Consider the following 23,133-nt stretch of genomic DNA (forward strand, 5'->3'; position numbering starts at 1 on the left):
TGGCACAGTTTAATATTTGATCTAAGAGACGTCTGCCATACTGAACTACTGTTCTGTGTTTGACAGACAGAGCAACAGACTTTGACCTGATTGGTATTTGAGGTTTTAGACCGAGATTTTACTGGAGTAAATAAAAGTGTGCTGGTGTGTATTAAGCATCTGTCTGAAAATAAAATAATATAGCAGAACTTACGCAGTTATATAAATTATCATTAGTATTTATCATATTGCTTCATACAATGCATGAAACTTCAAATGTGTTATACACTGTAAAAGCACTTTCCTAGTTTGGGTTACATTTATATGCATGCATTTGGTAGACATATATAACCAAAACAGCTTGCCCTTAAACTTCAGACTTCATCTGTATGTGCTCTCCCTTGGAATCGAAACCATGAAACCATAATACTTTACAAGAAAGCTATGGTTTTTGATTAAAGTAGATACTCGTAATAATAACCCACTAGATGATGTTTTGGTACGAATGACCTTTGATCTAATTCAGAGTATCGTGTTGCGTGCGTGTCTCGAACAGGGCCAGGTGGGTGTTCCTTCAGTAATGTGATGAATTCCAGTGAAGGTGAGGAGAGCTCTGACGTCCCAGACTCCTACGTGCTGCCAGAGGAGCCCGAGCCAGATGGTGTCCAGCAGGATCACATATGACATGCGATAACGTTACAGTCAGGAAAGGTCAGTCCACGTGGTGCTGCGATGTCTGCCGTGAAGGACACGATCCGTACGTTCCCATGCATGCCGCATGCGCTCGAGTTGTGTTCCTGCATGCGCCGAGGCAGGTTTAGCGTTCAGACGTGACATCTCTCACCTTTTCCCTCACCTCAGTGCCGATGTACAGAGGACAGTCCAAATATTTGTTTAAAGTCATGGACCTTGTGCAACCAAGGGCACTGCATTTGCAAAATGTGCTTTATGCTCTGCTAAAACGCTGGGCGTAACTTTTTCTCTTTCAAGTGTTGTCCTCGTTCAGAAAGGCAGTGAAGAGGGGATGAAACTTTTTTTAAAAGGACAGTTTAAGCAAAAATGAAGACTTGTCTTTTCTGGAGCCATACAGAAATTTGTGTGAATTTTTTTTCTAAATGTTAAGTGACAGTCGGTGAAAACCAATGTGTTTACACCGGCAGCCAGCGTATGTTTTTAATTGTTTCCAAAGAAAGCACAGCGCTTCTCAAAAACGCAGCTGGCCTAGAGTTATAAAAAGTGTTTAACTTTGGGTGAAACGCTCAGCTCGTCAATGTCACTTCTCACTTGGCCATCCAATCACAAATTAGGGGGGCGGGACAAATATCACAACAAACAACCAGCGCATCGTTCAAGGACTGATAAACAAAGCAGAAGTATCATAGCAACCAAAGCGCTTAGCTGAAAAAAACACCACCGTTGGCGTCCGCCTGCCTTTTCAGTTGCGTTTAAACGCTTTGGTGTGTACGCCCCCTAACTGTGGGTTCACACCAGATGTGAGTTCAAAGATTTGCGCGAGTTGATTACATACAAAGTCAATTCAAAGACGCGTTCAGACGCGTCCTCGTGTGGGGCAATGCGAATGAAGTGATACGGGCAGCGCATTTGTCGCGAAAACACGCGCTATTTGCCTCAAACGCGTCTTTGTCCAAGTTTAAAATATTCAACTCGAGCGAAAAATTTGCATGATACGAAGTTAAATCCCGCGAGTAATCTAGAGCGAGTAACGCAATGCCGCGGATTTGGTGTGTACGTAGCATAACTGTGGGTTCACACCAGATGCGAGTTCAAAGATTTGCGCGAGTTGATTACGTACAAAGTCAATGCAAAGACGCGTTCAGATGCGTTCGCTATTTGCTTCAAACACGTCTTCGCCCAAGTTGAAAATATTCAACTCGAGCGAAAAATTTGCATGATACGAAGCGATCTAGAGCGAGTAACGCGATGCCCCGCGTTTGGTGTGTACATAGCATTAGTCATTAAGTCCCAGCTAAAGTCATTTTTTGTAATACTGCTTAAGTAAGGCCATGTCAAAGATTGAAATTAAAGTGAAATCAATGATTGAGATCAAACTTTTATCATTTTATTAATCAATCATTAATGAGATGTAGGACTTTAGCCTGGATTTCACAAACTAGTGGGATTGAAAATATAATAAAATGACGAATGGCGCATTTGGCACACGCTTTTATCCAAAGCCACTTGTAGTACATTCAAAGTATACATTTCAGTAGTGTGTGTGTGTGTTCCCTGGGAATCAAACCCATGACCTTTGTGCGGCCAACGCAGTGCTCTACCAATTGAGCTGCTAAAACAAGATCTTGTGGCGTCACTGACGACCAAGCCCAATTCTGGAGCAGAATATTACCATCATGTTACATAAATATTGATATCGAGTTACAGTACCACCTTAACACGGGTTGGCCGGCCTAGTGCCTCAGGTGCCGCGAAGAGTCATCTAATCCCCTGAAACGGAGACAAACAATCTGTGGAAGGTTAAAAATACACCAGCGAGAGACATTTTGAAATTCTGGCTGCATCTTTAGTGCTAAGGTTAAAGATCCAGCATTCAGATAAGACTCCCCCGCTGGGTTGGAGATAACAACCATGAGGATTCAAAAGAGCGAGAGAAAGAGACGTTGGGGCGAGATTTGAGATGTCTATCTGACAGCGTGAAGGTTTTTGTCTTGCAGATTCAGTTCAAGGACGCCTGCAGGCAATGCGGCCCTGACTGTGCCTGCAATGTTTCTCAAGGTCACATGCACTCACCCCGTGACTGTTAGCAATGACAGTAAAGGGGGCACTGTAAAATACTTGATCCCCTAAATGCACGGTTGTCTTCCTGTGGCTACAGATGTTGTGGCTTTGTTGAGACACCAGTTGAAGGCCGACATCCATACTTTATCTCTGTAGTGCCACATATGCCCACTGTGTGTTTCGTTTTTGTAAGTAGGAATAAGAAATGAAGGAATTAACGTAACTGATCTGTTGTGGTTGCATACTAACCTGTTGAACTCTGCTGTTATGTCTGTTTCCTCTGTTGCTTTTAACTCAGGCTTCCGTTTTATCTGCAATGATTAACAGTTTACAGTTTAGCACTCTGTTAGGTCTGTTGTCAGACTGTCCCAGTGCTTTGTGGTCTTTGTGGCTTAGTCTACTGTACACAACAGTGATGTAGTAAAAAACTGAAAGTAATTTAAAGTAATAGTTTTCCCCAAAATTCTGTCATCATTTTCTCACTCTCACAAAACTATATACATTTCTTTGTTTTGAGAAACACGAAAAAGAAGTGTGTTACCAAACCAAGGCCCCATTGACTTCTGTACTGTAGAACAAAAGAATACTATGGAAGTGAATGGGGCGTCTGATTTTTTTGGTTACAAACATTTTTCAAAGTATCTTCCTTTGTGTTTGCCAAATTTATACAGGTTTGTTACAACATAAGAGCGATAAAATGACAGAATTTTTATTTTTGGGTGAACTATCCCTTTAATATACATGTGACAACGCTGTCACGAATCTGTGATCCGCACAGATTCGCAAACCCGATAAAAACGCTGTATTACGCGTGCCTGGGTGCTGATGTAAAGAAACACTATGCACATGCGCATATGTCTAGCGATATATCTAGCGATTAATACAAACAATAAAGACAGCAAAAGCATCGGCCAGTTTTTCTTTAGACAGACGATGATAAAGCGGCCAAATTTTGTACATTTTGTTGAATTTAAAAAAAATTCTGTATCTTAAGTCCTGTAAGCCACCATGGTTGTTTTGGTTTTACTCATGCATGCATATAGACTGAATTAGCACATGAGCATGACATCACTGTCATCACAGATTTACATTTATGTAGTTTACTTGCACTTTGAATCCTGTCTTTAAAAGTTTGCATTTTCAGTAGGGCTGGGCAGATACCATTTTTTCATGTCTGATACCGATGTCAATACCACAAACTTAAGTATACCATCTCTATCGAACTTTTAATCAATTAAACTCCAAATAGCACACTTGTTAGCCATAAAAATGTAAAGTAAATGTGTGAAGTAAACCATAACTTAAGTATGATAAACATGAAAAAGTACCTCCGGACAGGTCTCATCTTTTGCTTATGCTAAGCTGCGGTTTCTACTTGCTACGCTTTACAGCATGTTGCTTATGTCATGCTTTTACGGCAAGTTGCTTAGTAACGCCAAGTTGCCATGACAGTTAAGGTCTAATATTCGATCCAGCCATTTTTGCCAATATCGGACCAGTATCGATACCAGTGGTGGACAGTAACGAAGTAAATGTAATTCGTTACTGTACTTAAGTAGTTTTTTCGCGTATCTGTACTTTACTCAAGTACTTTTATTTTGGAAGACTTTTACTTTTACTTTACTACATTTTAAAGTCAAATATCTTACTTTTTACTCCACTACATTTTAAAAAATCGGTCGTTCCTTTTTATTTATCAGTGGATAAAAAACGTAACTGGGCAAACTAAAGCTGCACAAAAAAAATAAGATGCACACGTGATGCGTCAAACCACCAATCAGGGTACAGCATGCGCTTTGTTTTGAACTTGTTTTGGTTGCCGCGCTGTTTCACGTAAGCTACGCGAGTCACGCGAGTGCAGCAGCCAGCCAATGCATCGTTTGGACTGGAGAATGAAACTACATTCAAAAACAACGGAGGAGATAACTGACCCGTCACAACAACAATGGCCTTATTTACGCGAGTTTTTTTAAGTCCTTGAATAAAAGAACGAGTCCTTCGTGTCTTCTCTGCCTGCCTTGAAACTGTGCTATTTCGTTTTAAAAGAATACTCTTTCAATCTAAGGAAACGCGTAGAGGTAAGCCATTTTTATTCTGGTTATATTTTTAAATGAGCAATTTTAACAGTAGCTTGCAGAAAACTGTTAACTGTGTTGCTAAAATATATACGACGTATCATGAATGAACTTTAAGCTATGCAGGCTGAAGCTATTTTTAGCCGTATAGTTAGCTGTTTCGTTCATTGTATTTGAAGCTTAGTGCTCTGTTATTGTGAAATGACAATGAATCACTATCAACACTGTTGTAAAATATAAATGACATTTTGACTAGCCATGCAGTGTATGATGCTTAAACAGGCAGGTGGATTGGAGTGCTCCCTATTAACTGAGATTATGTTATTAATATTTTCAAAAGTTTTGCTTCCAAAATATATAAATACATTTAATTATGTATTACAATATACATATGACATGCTAAACCACATGAAACGTTTCTGAAATTATATTTTGTAAGGCTTGTTTTATTTGTCAAAGAAAGGGAGACTGATTTCTAGATAACGTTATGTATTTAATGTTTTGAAAACTATTGTGAACCTGTGCTTAAGTCAAGTTTTTATTACACTTAAACTGATAAATTATTTAACAAATAAATCTTGAAATGAGACGTACTGCTCTCAAATCCTGTTATATTTTAATAGACATCAGTGTCTGATTTATTAATGTCCTTTTATTAATTGATTGGTTAGCCAAGAGAGTTATTTCACATAATTTGAGTTTTGTGACAAAAATGATACGGCCATAATAAATCACAGAACTTTTGTACTTAAGTACATTTTGAGGCAGATACTTTTGTACTTTTACTCAAGTAAAAATTTTAAGCAAGTACTTCTACTTTTACTTGAGTAATATTTTACCCTGGGTATCTTTACTTTTACTCAAGTACACGATTTGTGTAATTCGTCCACCACTGATCGATACAGAATATCGGATCGGCCCACCCCTAATTTTCAGGACCACAAAAAAATACAGTTTTTGTGTAAAACTAATAGCATAAGCACATAAAAACATTTCTAGTTTTGGTTGAAAACTTGTAAACGCCCCTTAGTATCAAATCCTAAAGTTTAACATCAGTAAGCAGTGCGGTCCCAGCTAGCAAAAAACCGAGACTGAATGACCGCTAAATTTAGACCCAATATAGTCTGGCTACTAGTAACCCACTTCTACCCTAAATAACCTTAAATTTGGTTGCATGCCATTTTTTGCTAAAAACTTGAAGTAGGGGAAAGCAGGGGCGAAAGTAGCATTTTTCAGAAAAACTTAATTTTGAAAAAGAATATTTTAGACAAAGATATATTTTCGCTGTGGTCATGAAAGGTGGGTCAAAAGTAACACAACAAGCATGACTGTGACTTGTTTATATCTAACTTCAAAAACATATTTTATCATTTATCCTTGCAAAAAATAATAAAATTACATTTTCATTTTAAAGTTCAGTTTTATCAAATGTTTCAAAATACAAATATTTTTTTAAAGTTTGAACACTATGAAAAAGAAATTAAATCAAATTAGAATAAAATAAATGTTTAACATAATGCAACAGTATTAGCAGCGGGACAAAAGTGTTACTTTCCTCCCGACAGGAATTCCTGACATTTAAACCTGATTACCTTTTATTTTGAAAAACTCTGAGAAGTGAAACTTCAGGATGTGTTAGAGCACTAAATAACCTATAGATTGATCAGTACTGTAACACATGAAACGAGAAACACAACGCGTTATAAGAAAAAATTACCACATTAGGAATTTACTTATCAATTTACTTATCCGGACCTAGATGTGCAAAACGGTAAGGAAATAATGCAATATTTGTTAGCTCTGTCAAGGGTTGCATGCTAAAGATGCTGTCATAGTTTGGAATGCAAATGTTATCATGGTTTGGAGAAAATCGCTTTGTTACTTTCATCCCGCGTTACTTTCGCCCCGGTTCTCACCTACTCCATTATGTAAGCAAAGTCAACAAGTGTTCAAGGTGTTTGCTTTCATTTATTTTACATGTTCTAAACATATACCCATCGTCTATTCTTGGACTATGATTAGACATCTATTAGACTTTCGCTGACACTTGTTATAGCCAAAATTGCTTGGTGGGTTGAACTGACTAGTGTTGAAAAGGTTCATGGATAAACTTATTTGTTGTTTAAAAAGGCAAAAATCATCCAACATAAGATATACTCGGTATGGTTTTTCTTAAATTTTAGGTGTTTTGATGCCATACACTTGAGAAAAAATAGTTTACAAATAAATTACAATTTTGTCCTTATTTACTCCAGATGTTTACGTCCTGAATAATGATACAGTTGCAATATTAGTTTTTATTGTATAGTTACAATAAAAGCTTTGAAAAGGGTATTTGAAGAGTTAAAATTATGAAGTGCTTTAAGTAAGTACTGTAGCTCCTGTAGATTTTTATGAAGAACAAACTGAAGTCATTATACAGTAATCTAAATCTCCTGTAAACTGTTAACCCCTGCCCCAATCAGAATAATGACCCAATATTCATTATGTTTGCTTTGTTTGTTTAATTCATTTTTATAAGCTGTTTGTTTAATGGATTTAGAACAGTAAGACGGGGGTCAACCTGATGTTTGACTTCCAAAATAACTCAGCCGGATGGTAAGAGGTATCCGTGCTAAACTCATCCTTGAACGCTTATGTACCTTAAGCGTTCATTTTCGCCATTCTGTGACTTTCCGATCGAAATGAGTAACCATGGAGACCAGATGATCAATAACCACCGTCACAGTTCCGGATTCTATCCGTCGTAAATCTTCCACCGACCGGCGTCCAGCTCATTTAATTTTGCTTCCGCAGATTAGTTTCCGTCGTACTCAAAACAGAAGCGTTTTCAGATGATGAATTATACAATCACAGCAGATTTGTCAACAACTTTGGCGCACCCTGACTCGCTGTTGAGGCAAAAGTCATCTTCTAGTTTGCATTGCGGTGCGTTCTCCAAACAAAAAACACACGGCTGAATAGACACTCGGGAGGGTAGCACTGTAAGGTCTGTGGCGTTGGCGGCGGAAGAGCATTAATCTTTAATATTAACGACTCTCTCGGTGGCAGGAGACCCGGCAGCTCTCTCTCTCTTTCTCTCTGTCTCTCTCTCTCCTCTCAGCTCTCATACGTTCCATTGTCATTTAATTAACAGTAAGGAGATTAAGAAGGCCTCAGGGTTGTGAAGATTTGATTTAAACATATAAATGTTAAACTATTGCTGTTACGTTGGCTGATAAAGGTTTTGGAGAAGAACACGAAGGTAGGGATTTTTTTGCCTATAGTCCTCACAGGAACATGTTCTCTATTAGGGTTGGTTATTTAGATCCGTATGTCACATTGCTTAATATCATGCAGCTCAATATTATTTTTGCTTGCTTTACAGTATAAAAATATTGATCCAAAGGTAGATTCAAGGTTGATTTAACGTATATGGGTTATTCTCGCGAAATTAGATTTATGAGGTGTCATGAAACATTTTATCAAAATAAGAAGCATACAGTTACAAACATCCCTTCATGTACTATTTTGCACATGATTTCAAATGACATCATACAAACCAATTTTGTTGTTTTTTCACATTAAAGGGGAAAAATTTCATTACCGCAACGTGTCCATGACTGGATTTGGGTTCTTTGACATGGAAATATTTATAAGTAAAAAATCTAAAAAATAAAAAGCTTCAGTGCATGTTGTACTATAAACATTTACAGTAAAGAAACATGTGGTATTTGGTGATCCTTGGTAAATGTAGAGACAATAATAAGGAATATAAATGTTTCCAAGACCAATTTTCTCATCCTCCGCAACAAATTTCAATTATTGTTTAAGCCCTCAATAAACTAACATGTTCAAAAAAAAAAAATGTTTGGAAGGGACATAATTGACTGTGATAATTGTTTGTCATAGTACCTAGACAACTTTTTAGTTCTCATTACCGAAACATGAGTTTGTGAATGCATATATTTAATGTAATATCATGTTGCGGTAATGATCATTTTTGATCATGATAATCTAAAAAATATAAATAATTCAAATTAAATCCTCTAAAAATAATGGTTATAGTAAGTTCAGACCTTAATCTTATATGTAAAAAAATAAATTGGCTTCAAGGGCTTTTTAAAAAAATCTGATGCTGGACACCTTCTAAATCTGGATTTCGTGAGAATCACCCGTATATGATTGTATCAGCACAGGATATTTTTAGGCTGGATGTTGTTCTGGGTCTCTACTGCGGTATGAACGAGACAAGCCGTTTCGATCAGGTTCCAGTGCCTACAAGCTAGAAAACCAGTGCCTTTCCTACAGTCCAAATGGTTAATGTTTGGCTGTAATTGGCACCCGCAGCTGCTCTCCGGTTTGACAGGAATGAGTTTGGAGCCTCTGCCTTGTGTGACAGCTGCCTAATTGGGCATTCTCCCCTTGTGGCAGGTGCCTCCTACTCCTCCAGCCGGACCGCTGACGAATGGCAAAGGATTACAGATGAGGACACGGTGACCCTCTCTACCTTCCCGCGCTGTTGCCGTTAGTGGTGGGATGGGGTTTGCGGTGGCGTGGTGTAGTTCAGTGCCGCCGGGTTACCAAGAAGAGGAAGCGGGAGGGTGGGGCTCTGCCAGGTGGCAGATAGAAGAGTGTCCCGTGATGGGGTCAGTATGTCAAGGTCGCAGACAGACGCATAACAGTGGCAGCATGTTTTTCCTCTTCATTCATTTAGGGAGTTTTTTTATTTTCGGTTTTATAGCTCCTGGCTGTCTGCTCACCTTAGCTCAGAGAGAGAGAGAGAGATGGAGAGAGAGCAGTGAATGAGTGTGGTGATCTCTCTTTCATCTCTGCTTCCCAGCTGGGTGTGAAACTGCCAAGGTGAGGTTGTGTCCTCTTGTTAGAAGCGATTAATGATACTAATAAGGTAAAAAATGATATAAAATGTGCTACGCAGAAGAGATGAGCTGGCCACGTGGGCACATCGGATTTGAGTTTGGCTTTATTCCAGAAAGACGAAATTTTATTTACGCATAGATGCCCAGTGGTGTACAGTATAGCTGGAAGGTGATATGTTTGCGTGTGTTTATATGGGTGACCTCTTTAGGTTAACCTCAGACGCATCTATTTGTGCATGCCATGTGGTGGCACAGGTGCACACATGGTTTGCGTTTGGTATCATTCTGCCTATAAGCGTTCGAATGCGTTCGTGTTATAAGTGCTGTGCGGCTCTAACCTTGTTTCCCCTGTAGCTGTTTCAGGCAGTACACCGGTGTAATCTGTGTCCTGACGTGCACGCACACACAGCCCGGAGGCCAGAACTGATCAGCCAGGCCTCTTTTTTATTCCCATCAGCTCAGGGAAAGAGTTGAAATGTGTGTTTGAGTGTGAGAACGTGTGAAGGAGAGAGAGATTCATTGGTATTCAGGAGAGGAGTCCTGGCAGTAGAGCAAATTGATTACCACACTTCACCTGTCTGAGCCTCCTGAGAGCTGCAGCGAAGACGCCCGCTCCGTGCCCGAGCTCGAGTAACGCTGGGCCGCTCTCATTAGCCGTCATTAAAAAAGCTTAGCGATGGAAAACTGTTGTTTTATGAAGTTTACACCTTTTCTGTGAAAGCAGCAGGTGTGATGATTGAGGATGGGAGATGTCCTGGGTGCCTTTGTGCTTCATGTGCATACATCTTTCCAGTGTAGGTTTTAGCAGTGGTTAAAGGTGTTTAGTTGGAAGGAGAGTACACTGAAAAGAAGGACTTTCTTACAAAGTATTTTTTCTTGTTTTAAGAAATGTAAGAAATTCTTAAATTAAGCAAAATAACCTAAGATAATAGTCCAAATTTAAGCAAAACAATCTGCCAATGGGATAATAAAAAATCTTGAACTTTTTTCTTAAACACTTAAATTAAGAAAACTACTAGAAAAAATTTCTTACCCCATTGGCAGATTTTTTTGGCTTATTTTAAAGGTGCAGTGTGTAAATTTTAGCGGCATCTAGGTTGCGAATTGCAACCAACAGCTCAGTCCACTGCTCACCCCTCACTTTTGAAATGCATAGAGAAGCTACGGTAGCCGACATCAGGAAAACATCTCATCGTCGGAGACAACTTAGTAAAAAAAGTTTGTCCGTTAAGGGCTTCTGTAGAAACATGGCGGCACAAAATTTTTGTCTTGTTTTCAGTAAAAATGGCAAAAAATTTTAAATTAAGATGCTTTTTTGCTGAGCAAAACGACCCAAGAAACTAAGTCTAGGTTTTAGACCAAAAATATCAAATGTAACTGATTTTGTGCTTGGGGTAAGCAAATTTTCCTGATTTTTTTTCTTGAATTTAGTGTTTAAGAAAAATTTACACATTTTATTTTGCTTAACCCATTGGCAGATTAGACTAGACAAACAACAAGTCAAAAATACTAAGAATTGTTTTTCTTGAATTTTTTTTCTTGAAAATAATTTTTTGCTGTGTGTAAGCAAAAAACTTTTTTCTTAAACACTTCAAGAAAAATTCTAGAAAAATTTTCTTATCCCATTGGCAGATTATTATTTTTTATTTTATTTTTTGCTTGTTTTATGCACAAATTGACTAAAAAGTAATATATGACTTATTTTCTAAGTTAAATTTGCTCATCAATAAAATGCATCTTGATTTAAGATTTTTTTTGATATTTCTACTGAAAACAAGATGAAAATTCGAAGTAAGAAAGTAATTTTTTTGCAGTGTAAGCAAAAAAAATTGAACTTTTTTCTTAAACAATTAATTCAAGAAAATTTCTAGAAAAAATTGCTTACCCCATTGGCAGATTATTATTAGTATTTTGCTTGTTTTATGCACAAATTCACGTAAATGTAATATTTCTGTCTAAAAACTAGACTTATTTTCTAAGGCCATCTTGCTCATCAAGAAAATGCATCTTGATTTAAGAATTTTTAGATATTTGCACCAAAACCAAGAAACTAAGAAAGTAATTTTTGCAGTGTAAGAGCGTAGGGAGGAGCAATGGATTGATGGATTTTGAAGCGACAGTGCTGTGATTAAAGAGTGCGTAAGGAGATATGGAGACGTTGGCAAGGGGAGTCAAGTGTTTCTCAGAGTAGCAGGTGTATGCGTGTGTGTGTGTGTGTATTAGAGCTTCAGTGATAAAAGCACAGAGTGAATGAGATGGGGTAGTCGTACTCGTGTGGCGTTTTATTGGCAAGTTCAGTGAGTATTCATGCCAGCTGGAATGTTGCACCAATGGGAAAAACCCAGGTGCTTTGTCATTTCATTGGTTAAGTGCACTTAATCGATTGAAAACAAATTAATAAAATGCTTTTAAATTTAATTTCTAGTCTTGCATTTAAGTTCATATATAGGAAAGTTTTTGAGTTATGTATTAAACTGAACTGGAGAATTATTATGAACCAAAGACAATAATTACTTGATGGAAGTTTCATTTATTCCTTCAAACAGTGTGCCATAAAAAGTGCATTTATCTTCACCCACATGTCTTATTAAATGAAATAATGCATTTACACATCACAAACGTGTTCATGTACACTGTAAAAAAATTCCGTAGAAATTGCAGCTGGGTTGCCGGTAATTTACCGTAGATTTAAATTTGTGTTTTTAACTGGCAACATTTTGTTCAAAGTTAAATGAACATTAAACATTTACAAGTCTTTGTCTTTATAGAGTAAAACAAAAAAACAGCATCAAGCAAAACATTCTGGGAAACAAAATCTGAAGCAAAAAACTGAAAAAGGTTGATGATGATTTCTGGTTCCCAGAATGCTTTGCATGAGACTGTTATTGTATAGTTTTATTCTGTAAATACAAATACATGTTAATATTAAAAATTGATTGAACTTTGAACAAATTCTTGCCAGTAAATTACATAAATGTAAATCTACGGTAAATTACCGTCAACCCAGCTGCAATAACATTGTAATTTCTACGGAATTTTTTTACAGTGTAGCTCAACTGTTTGAGCATTGCGTTGAGCAGTCGTGACTGCTCTTTCGAGGGGAGCAAATTTAAAATAAGTGTTCGGAGTGTCATGTGTGTTGCTTGCGTTTTCAAAATATGTGCACCATGTGCATCACGTGTTTTGTCGAAATAAGTGCCTGCTGCACGCGCATAAAAACCGCTTATGATTAAAGAGACGCTCACGTTCACAAAATACACGCAAGACACTTAACTTAACAGTGAGATTCTGTGAGTATCTGGAAAACACAAGCATTTCTTTTATCATAAACCCTTTAGACGCATCTGCAGCAGGCACTTATTTTGACAAGACACATGATGCACATAGGTTAATGGACACGCCGAACACATATTTTGAAATTACGAACCACACACATGACGGGCTACATACATGTTGTGATGCACTTCGCATCGTGCGCCCTCGAAAAAAAAGTCATCGGCCACCACTGGTCAGAAGTTTAATTCGAAAGGAATGCAAATACAGACTAAATGTATATTTTAAATGCACAAAAGACATAAATGTCACATATACAAGCTGAACAGCAACTGTGTTTTTACATTAATTGGCCATGTGTCTTAAAATGAGGTTACTTGTGCCCTACATTTTTTTATTAAAATTGTTTTTTTTTTGTAAAAATAAATTTTGTTTGATTTCGAGGGTTTTTTATTCCAGACTCGGTTTTTGAGAATTGGGTGAGATCACCACAGCTGTTTATTTGCTTTACATTTCACTGCATATAAAAAGTTGACAGATGTGAACTTTACAGTCATATCTGCAATGTCAGAAAAAAACTGGTGCCTGATAGCATAAAACTTTTTTTAAAATTCATGTTGGCACCTAAAAAGTTCATATTGGTATCTCCGAGTCCATATTAATACCTCAAAGCACATATTGGTACCAAATCTGTACCTAAATGGTGCATATTAGGACCGTGTACAGCCCCAGTGACAGCTAGGAACCATTTTTGAAAAAAATTTCTGACGGTGTGTTAACCCTATTGGATAACCGATTCTATCCTGCACCCCTGAAAGCGCGATCGCAGCCTGGCCAAACAGCAGATGCCGTCGATAACATTATAGGATGCGGTGCACATCCCCTTCTTATAAATTTCTTTAACCTTGGTTTACCTCTAACACTGGGAAAGCATCTGCCAGGCTGGTGTCAGATATTAGCGATACGTGCACGATACGAGGACCGGGTTGTCACTTTTTATTAACGCCGAGCGCTTTGCATGGACTCCAGCTGTTGCATGGACGATGATGTACTTGACCTTGGCTTGCAGCGCAATTCCTATTTTTAATCACACATTTTAAATGGATTACAGTTCCTTATTATGAGCATCGTTCATTAACCTTTTTTGTAGGGGGGGGGGGGGGCTTTATGCAAAGATTGGGATTTTGCAATTAATTTTGTGACCCAAAATTGGTGGATGGCTTTGGATGTCAAATCCCTGACATTTACATCAAGTCTTGGGCAGGCTTTATTTTTGCGAAGCTCCTCGAGGGAAATTGACTCTCAGCCACTGATGATGGTTTGACCTTCCTGCTCGAGGTGTCTGGGTGAGTAAAGAAAGACACCCGGCCATGATAAAGTGTCCCGCGCGTTGATGCTGCCTTCACCACTGGCTAGTGAAATCACTTAAAATGCTGTTGGGTGTGAATGTTTGACATTGTAAGAGATAATGGATAATCACTTGCCCGCCGCTGGAGGGAGAGAGATTGTATGAGGGAGAAAAGAGAGAGAGAAAGCTATTTTATTCTTGCAGAAATACTCGACAGGGGTCATGTGTAGGATAGGCGGATACGTGGGTAATTTAAATACGTATGCTGCAAGACTTTTGGCACGGGACATAACACCATACTTGACTGTCAATGCGTCTGTAGTTAAAATCTATGGGGTTTTTCTTCATATAATTGTAAGTATATGTGATGCAATGTTATATTATATATTTAAAAAAGGAACAAACCAAAAATTATTCTTCACATCCGTGCGACAAACCTATTATAGCATCTTTATTGATTTTATAGCATCTATATGTAGTCGTTTCTGAACACAAAAACACATCCTTTCATGTACAGCTTAATATGCATAAAGTTTATGAATATTAATCAGGTCATGCAGATGTGGTTTCTAACCTTCAAGGAGTGTCCACCGAAGCAACACTATAAGTATTCATGAAGCATGCCCTCATATTATTAAAATTTGCTTGTTTATCAGCTTTTTTCATCTTTTGTAGCCTGTCCCATAAGTTTTGTTTGTAGGATAGCAGCCTTTTCGTAATCTGGTCCCTTGAGATTTGTGTGAGACGTCATGTGGCCCTATTTTGGCAGATTGTCCTCCTTGTTGTTATATTTGGGTCAGTGAGTCAGGCTGGTCATGTAACTGAGACTGAATGAACTTTCGTCATATAACATAACTTGGTTAAAGGGATAGTTCACCCAAAAATACTGTCATTATTTACTTACCCTCAAGTTGGATAAAGATATTTAGATCAGGGGCACCATTCACTTCCATATTATATATATTTTTTGTACTATGAAAGTCAATGGTGCCCCAGATTTGTACAAAGTAATTTATACAGGTTTAGAACAACACGAGGCTGAGCAAATCATTTTTGGGTGAAGTATCTCTTGAAGGGGCAATAAGTAGGATTTACCCCCATCTAGTGGTGAAATTGTATTTTGCATTCAAACGAACAGTGCTCTCTAGCGCCTCGCCTTTCCAAATGCGTGTTGCAACTACGGTAGCCGTTATGTAATCGCTGATCTCCTTGTCCGTTTCAGCTGGTTTTTGTGTTCTGAATGGAAACGCGTTGGTAGGCTAGTGCTTTTTGTCCCTCTCTGCTATTATAGTTTATCAATACGGCGGAACGATATGGATGCCTCCTTGGACTTACCCGTTCAATGCAAGTAAAGAGGAGAAATTCTAAGCTTACATTTGAGAGGTCATTTGACACCAGTGAGGACATATTTATGAATAAAGACATTGATTTTGATAAATAAACACTTAAAATCCTACTTACAGTCCCTTTAAATGTGTGTGTGACTGTAAATAACAGTGATGGTTCTCACTTGGTATTTTGTTACTGCGTTCATATAGCTCAACCGTCAGAGCATAGCACTACTAATGTCAAGGTCACGGGTTTGAATTTCAATTTTGATAGCATCTGCCAAATGCATAGATGTTTGATATCTTATACAACATTCTGAATATTCTAGGCATGAGTTGAATCGCTGTAACAGCGTTCCTAGCTCAAGGTCAAGCTTCACTCCTCGGCGAACCGCAGTAACACGTTATCATGCCGCTGAAGGGGCACGACGTGGAGGTTAAGATGCTCTCTGACAGCTGAGCGGTGCTTTGGCGTAGCTGGAGCACCCTGTATTAATTAACCTTTTTGGTGGCGGCTCTGACAGTGGGAAGTCAGGAGTGTTTATGGAGGCAGTTCTGACAGAGTTCAGGCCTGTCGAGCGAGCAGCCAGTGGTGCTGTCATGTTATCTGATGCTGTGGGTCTGCCGAGGAGTGATCTGACAGGTGTGCCTTGCACGCCCCTTCACACCTGCCAGCTCCGTCCAGCCACTACGGGCAATCTTTGTCCATTGACACTGTTTTTGAAGGGTGCTGCAATTCTTTCATCCAGGACAAATCCCAAAAAAATGTTTTATTAAAAGGACACCACTTTTTTGAAAATATGCTAATTTTTCAGCTCCCCTAGAGTTAAACATTTGATTTTTACCTTTTTGGAATCCATTCAGCCGATTTCCGGGTCTGGCGGTACCACTTTTAGCATAGCTTAGCATAGTCCATTGATTCTGATTAGACCATTAGCATGGTAGTTACATCATGTACTAAGTAAAAGTTGCGATTTTCTAGGCCGATATGGCTAAGAACTATACTCTGATTCATTTAACTTTCCATCGGTCTTAGTACACGATGTAACTACAGAAGAGTCAAGTTTTAAATAGGAAAAATATCAAAACTCTTTGGTTATTTTTGAGCACGATGCTAATGGTCTAATCAGATTCAATGGATTATGCTAAGCTATGCTAAAAGTGGTACTGCAAGACCCGGAGATCAGCTGAATGGATTCCAAAACTGGGGAGCTGGAAAATGAGCATATTTTCTAAAAAAGTGGGGCGTCCCTTTAATGTTAGCTGTAAAATTAACTGTATAAAAATAAATTACCACAATTTTTGCCATATTTTGGCATATTTACTGTAAATCAGTGGTAGAGCATTGCGTTAGCAGCGCAAAAGGTCATGGGTTCGAACCCAGTGAAGCTCATATAAAGAATGTATACATTGTAATGCACTGAAATTGTAATGTAAGTCACTTTGCAACTTCCTTATAGCTCTACTCGGTCTCCGATGGTCATGTTTTACATATTCTACAACAAAGCATTCAGTTTTTATTTGAGTCTGCAATTTGTTAAGATGCTTAAGGCAAGGAGCAGGCCTTCATCTTACTAACAAAGTCTAGTCAAATATGTTCCTTTTGGATAGCAGGCCTTGCCCATGACTTCATCAGACTTCCATGTACTCTCCTTTTTCCCAAACTGTTCTTAAAGGTTGTAGTTTTGTTATGGGGAGTGATAGACACATCTGTATTTGAGAGTACTATTTCAGTTGGGTGTCAATGCTGTTTGTTTAAAAAAATATATATTTTATTGACGTGAACAATTTTCATAATTTCAAAGCTGTTTTTGCTGCAAATGTCTTGTCGCTATATAACAAAAATTCATTACTTCATTTGTTTTACCAAGACTTTAAATAATAGTGTGGTGTGGGGGTTGTTGTGATGATTCTGTGATGTTGACACCTGTCACTCATATTGTGTTTTCTCGTCTTGTGTTGCAGGTTCCTGTGTGGCCACGTCTGAGATTAGAAGAACAAACCGACAACACTGAGCCTGTGGTTTTCTCCCAGTAGACCTCCTAGAAAATAGAGCGGCACTGGATGTTTATACGGGGCAGAGAAACATCCTTATTACTCTAACAGGGCTCACAACATTCTCGAGCAGTGTGGAATTTGTCAGGCTGTCACTGACTCCAAAGCAGTGCATGTTGACATTATGAATGTTCCTGTATGTAAAACTCTTTGAAAAGGAACACCGTCCAAAGCACTGTTAGAGTTTTCTGCCCTCATCGTTTATGGCACAGATGTTCCTAAGGCATTTTCTGCAATAAAAAAGATACATCAGGGCATCCTACTGTTGAACATGACTCATGGGGTGGAGTCTGGCCCTGAAACTCAACAGGATTCGACTGCTTTAACATATCTGGAAGGTTTGCTAATGCATCCAGTCACAACTGGGCCTGCTGCCATTGCTACACGGAGATCAGAACCTGACCGCAGCAATGAGGAAAATGCCAACCAGGTGACAAGGGTGTGTCTACTCCCCAAACATGGCTCCCCTTCACCAGACAAACCCATTGCAACCTCGCAGCACCTTAGAAAAGCCAGACTGCTTTGCTCAGGAACATGGAGTGAAGCTGAGAGCCCGAAACGAGCAGGCTCTGTAATGGAAGTAAATAGACAGAGAAACGAGCACTGCAAAGGAAGCCTGGATGGCTCTGGACAAGGGGAAAGCACCTTGCTTGCTTCTCTGCTTCAGTCTTTTCGAATGGAGAGTGTTGCTTTGTCACAGCACATTTCTGAAAGCCACAAACATCTCGACATGGAGAACCGTGAAAGCCCTCCTGTTGATAAGGAAACCTACCAGAGTTACGGCACAGCTTCCGGCCACCTCAAAAGCCTCATGAAGAAAAGCAAGCAGCAGAACCATAAAACTGTGCCTTACTGTCGTCAGAGCAATCGGAACCGAAGTTCAGGTTCTCCTCTTTCCTCTCAAAGTTCTGCCCAGCCCGCCGGCCCAGACCCCATGCCCTGCACAGAACGTCTGAAAGCGGTTGCTAATATGGTAAGAACCAGGTTAAGTCCAGCCCCTTCTCCCAAGCCCAGTGTGGCCTGCAGTCAGCTGGCCTTACTGCTTTCCAGTGAGGCTCATCTACAGCAGTACTCTAGAGAGCAGGCCTTAAAAGCACAATTAACCAGTCGATCGGCTAGCGAGAGGCTAGCGGCCATGGCCACTCAGCGAGAGCAGGATAAGAGACCTCCCAGCACAGGGCAGCCACCAGCTGCTTCAGACACGCTAAGCTCCTTAAATATCCAAAATGGAACACTCCCCCCACCAACGTTAAACTCCAACAACAGCAACCCTTCCTCACCCTCCACAAAACCCCTCAAAGAGAGACGGCCCTTCGATAGACACAGTCGACCTCCGCAGAACTGTAGCAGCCTGCTGCTTCTGCTCCTCAACAACCACAACTCCCAGCAGCAGCTCACCAAGAATGGACATCTGGAGGATGACTGCAGTATTCTCTTGAGCAGGGCATCCTCCCTGCAGTCTGACAGTGAGTACTCCAACCAGGAGTACAGCCTCACCAAAGACAGCAGTGATGCTGAGAGCTTCTCCAGCTGTTCCCCCATTGACCTCTCCATGAAAAGAAAAGCCCCTAGCCAAAAGTCTTCTTTAACCTCCTCTTTGGATAAGCTTACAGACTCTCTTATAAACAAATGGAAGCCGGAACCTTTTGTGCCAAAAGCCACAGATCTGGATACCAGCCCAGACATGAAATCCCATGATCAGGTCACTCTAATGCAGTTACTGCTGGACCGCAGAAATAACGAAAAGGGAAACAAAAGTTTTGATAATCCTGGTTTACGACCTGACGCAGTCATCAGTAGCTTGACCGCAGACCCACTTAAACTGATTGGTACACCAGAAAACACCAGGACATGGAGTCCTCTGGACCGGCAGACAGGTGGAGGCCTACCTACATTCTGTTCGGTCTCCCCTTCGTACTCCTACCCCTCGCCCCGTGCCCAGTCCAGTCCTCTAGATCTGTGCAAATCTAACACCCATTCAAGTGAGAAGAAAGTGGGGCCTTCATTTTGTGCCAGTATGCTACTACAGAATCTGGCTCAGAGTGGTACAGGGAACTTATCTCCCTCTCCTCCTCCTTTTCACTCCCACAAGCTGACAAGTAGAAGGCAAAGTCTTGAAAAGGAGCTTGACAAGCCACAGGCTCTTTTGGATCGCCTTGTTGCTCCAGTCAAGCGCAACAGAACTTCCACGCTAGATGGTCCCCCAGCTGCACTCACACCTCAAAAATGTGAGCAGTCACCTTTGGCGTCAAAGCAGATCGAAAATCTTCTCGAGAAGCGCACTGTACTTCAGCTTCTGCTGGGAACAGCCTCCCACAAAGACAGAACCAATGGCCATAGAGTCTCGGAAATAACAGCAGGGAGGCCGGAGAAGCCTCGAGGGGAATCTGCCAACTGCGATAGCTCAAATGGACCTTCACTGGATCTTAAGATCAAAACTGAGCCGTTAGAGGAGAATCTTTCGTCGGATAGCTCTGATGATGGCGCGTACCATCGGAGACAATTACGACAAAACATACCCATTGTCAAAGCACAGGACAAGATCAAATCTGAGCCATGTCCTACAGAAACAGCTGCTAAATTTGGACTACTCAGCGAGCTTTTACAGCAGAATGCTACCTATCATTCAAACCCCCCACGCGCCAAGCTCTTTACGAACTCTGTAAAAGAGGAGTCAAAGGATTTTCACAGCCCTCTTCCTAAAAAAAGAAAACTCTGCATTGAGCTGGCAGAGCACTTGAGTAATGAACTCTGTCAACGGTCTGGAGATACCCCCAGTGACAACTTGGTGTCTAAAACACCTGAACACAACGGCAGTGAAACGATAAGACCAAAGGAGGAAGATTTATTCGGGAGTCCTAGGAGCAAATCTCAACAGTCTAGAGAAAGCCAAGGCTTCAATGTTCTCAAGCAACTCCTACTCTCAGAAAACTCTCTGAAGGAGCTTGCCCAACCCAGAGGAAGTCCTTTCCTTCCTCAGGCCAACTGTGGAACCAGTGGGAACTTAACACAGTCTGGTGATTTGCCATGGTACCCCTATTCCATCAGTACAGGCCGCGGGGTCCCAAATTCATCTTCTGAAAGCACCGGGGGATTGCAGCTCCCTCCCAAAGCCATCAGTAAACCTGAATCCGAGAAGTCATCTATCAGCAGGGAGGAAAGATCCAGTCCAGACTCACCCCCGTTAACCAGGTCTAACCCAATACTGTACTATATGCTCCAGAGGGGAAATGGTCAGCTCAGAACTGAGATTCGGGATCAGGTCAAACCGGCCCACTGTGTCATGAGCGTAAAAATGGAGCCGTGCAGGGACTATGAGCACAGCGTTAGCTCTCCGGCACATAGACAGACTTACAGCCAGAGAGAAGAGAAACTAAACGGCTCGGTGGAGAAATGGTAGATATGAACTACCAAAGACAGAGAGATGCTGGAGAACTGTGTGCATGGTCATTTATTTATGTATGTGAAGTCTGTTTTAATTTTCTTTAACTTGAACTGATTCAGTTTAAAGCATCTTATGTGTTTATTTGATTGATGTCAGAATGAGATAATGATGACGTAATTAATTATATAATTATTACATCTTTAGCTTCTTCTTTAATTGTTTTTAGCATGTGTGAGCTAACTTCTCTGTCCGGCACAATGTAAAATATCCACCATGAGCTTTTTTTCTCCTTCCACACCTGAAACATTCAATGGCGTGTGTTATTGGTGAATCCAGAAATGTTACTGCTAGTTTCACACTATATTTATCTACAGTCAAATCAGGACCCTTTCCATTTTTTGAGGCAAAGAACAGTGTATGGTCTAAGCACAATAGCGTATCGGATTTGGGGCACTGACGTCCAATTATAATCGCGGAAAAAAGTTATTTTCTTATTGCAGAAATAAAAGGAATGGGGTGTTCTCTATCAGGTATCTTTTAATATAAAGCTAGCTAAGGTCAAGAGGGGTTACCAAATGTTTAGGGCTCAAAAGGCAACAACAACATTTACTGGAATGTAGCATAGTCCGATTTTTCAGTGCTTTAATTTCATCTGGAATGAAACTGTAGGTGTATGTGGTAAAAAATGGCATGATGTTATAAAAACAAGCAAAGAAGTGTCATATATTTTAGCCAGTGAAATGTATCTTTTTGTAATTTTGTATCATTCATTGTTTTGTACTTTATCTAAATATTCTGTATGTAGCATTTTGCAGGTTTCGTCGGCAGTAGTTACGTCGGGAAGTTGATAGTTTGTTCACCAAAGCTATGAAGGTTAATTACGAACTATGATATTTATGGATTTTTTTTGTCATTTTTTTTTTGTTTATGTCTTTAATTCAGATAACAGCCCATCACTTACAGTCTTAAAGATTTTATTCCACATTCTTTGTGCGCCACTTTGACAATGATTCAATATTGTATGTAAATATGATGAAAGATGACTATTTTGTATTGTTCCAGACGAAACACTTTTTAATGTCTTGCATTGTACATAAGACACTGTAATATTGTACATAACCAGAGAATGACACTTTTTGTCTGCATGTCTCTATGTCGTGGCTAATGATAATCTCTGTTCACATCTATTACTCTGTTCGAGCCTGTAGCATGTACACGCATGGGGAGTCCCTGTGTATGGGGGAAATGTCAAGTCTTAAAATAGATGTTTTTATCATGAGGAGATGGGTACTTAAACCGTAATCTGTCTGCAAGTGCTGTCCTAGACTGTTGAGCCAGTGCTCAAAGCTGCCAGGACAAATGTGCATAATGTTTTAGTTTTATTTTTGAATGGTTTTACAGTTTTTGTTATAAAGCTAACTGAAGGCAACATTGCTATACGTTTAATTATTCAGAGTCACTCTGCAACTGTGAGTCTAATGCTTTTTTAAGCAACAAAAAACTTTCCTATACTCCTGAGACTTTTGGTTTCCTTCTGTTTTTTGGTGTTCATTTGCACTAATAGCAAAATAAAATGTTGAAATGCACAGTATTGAAGGTTTGCCGTCTCTTCTTTGTTTTAGTTTATTCATAATAGGGCTGTCATACGATTAATTGAGATTAATCAAATGCTTAATAAAAAAATATATATATATATATATATATATATATATATATATATATTCAAGGTTTTTAGTATATTTTTTTATTGCTACGTGGCAAACAAGTTACCAGTAGGTTCAGTAGATTCTCAGAAAACAAATGAGACCCAGCATTCATGATATGCACGCTCTTAAGGCTGTGCAATTGGGCAAGTAGTTGAATTAGTTGAAAGGGGTGTGTTCAAAAAAAATAGCAGTGTGGCATTCAATCACTGAGGTCATCAATTTTGTGAAGAAACAGGTGTGAATCAGGTGGCCCCTATTTAAGGATGAAGCCAACACTTGTTGAACATGCATTTGAAAGCTGAGGAAAATGGGTCGTTCAAGACATTGTTCAGAAGAACAGCGTACTTTGATTAAAAAGTTGATTGGAGAGG

General features: G+C 39.5%; 1 protein-coding gene across 3 annotated transcripts in view; it reads left to right on the forward strand.

Moving 5' to 3' along the window:
- The window catches only part of nrip1b (nuclear receptor interacting protein 1b), a 35,030-nt gene extending 12,383 nt beyond the window's left edge, over positions 1–22,647 (forward strand). The window contains exons 2-3 of one of the 3 annotated variants that reach the window (XM_065260828.2): positions 536–690; positions 17,582–22,647. In XM_065260828.2, the coding sequence (XP_065116900.1) occupies positions 17,943–21,071 (3,129 nt within the window). In that variant the 5' untranslated portion in view covers positions 536–690; positions 17,582–17,942 and the 3' untranslated portion in view covers positions 21,072–22,647. Of the gene's footprint in view, positions 1–535; positions 691–9,320; positions 9,437–17,581 lie in introns of those variants that run through there. The other 2 variants (XM_073816008.1, XM_065260819.2) reach the window with 2 other exon arrangements.
- Positions 22,648–23,133: the final 486 nt, after the last annotated feature.

This window comes from Paramisgurnus dabryanus, chromosome 10 (assembly GCF_030506205.2).
Source record: "Paramisgurnus dabryanus chromosome 10, PD_genome_1.1, whole genome shotgun sequence".
NCBI lineage: Eukaryota > Metazoa > Chordata > Actinopteri > Cypriniformes > Cobitidae > Paramisgurnus > Paramisgurnus dabryanus.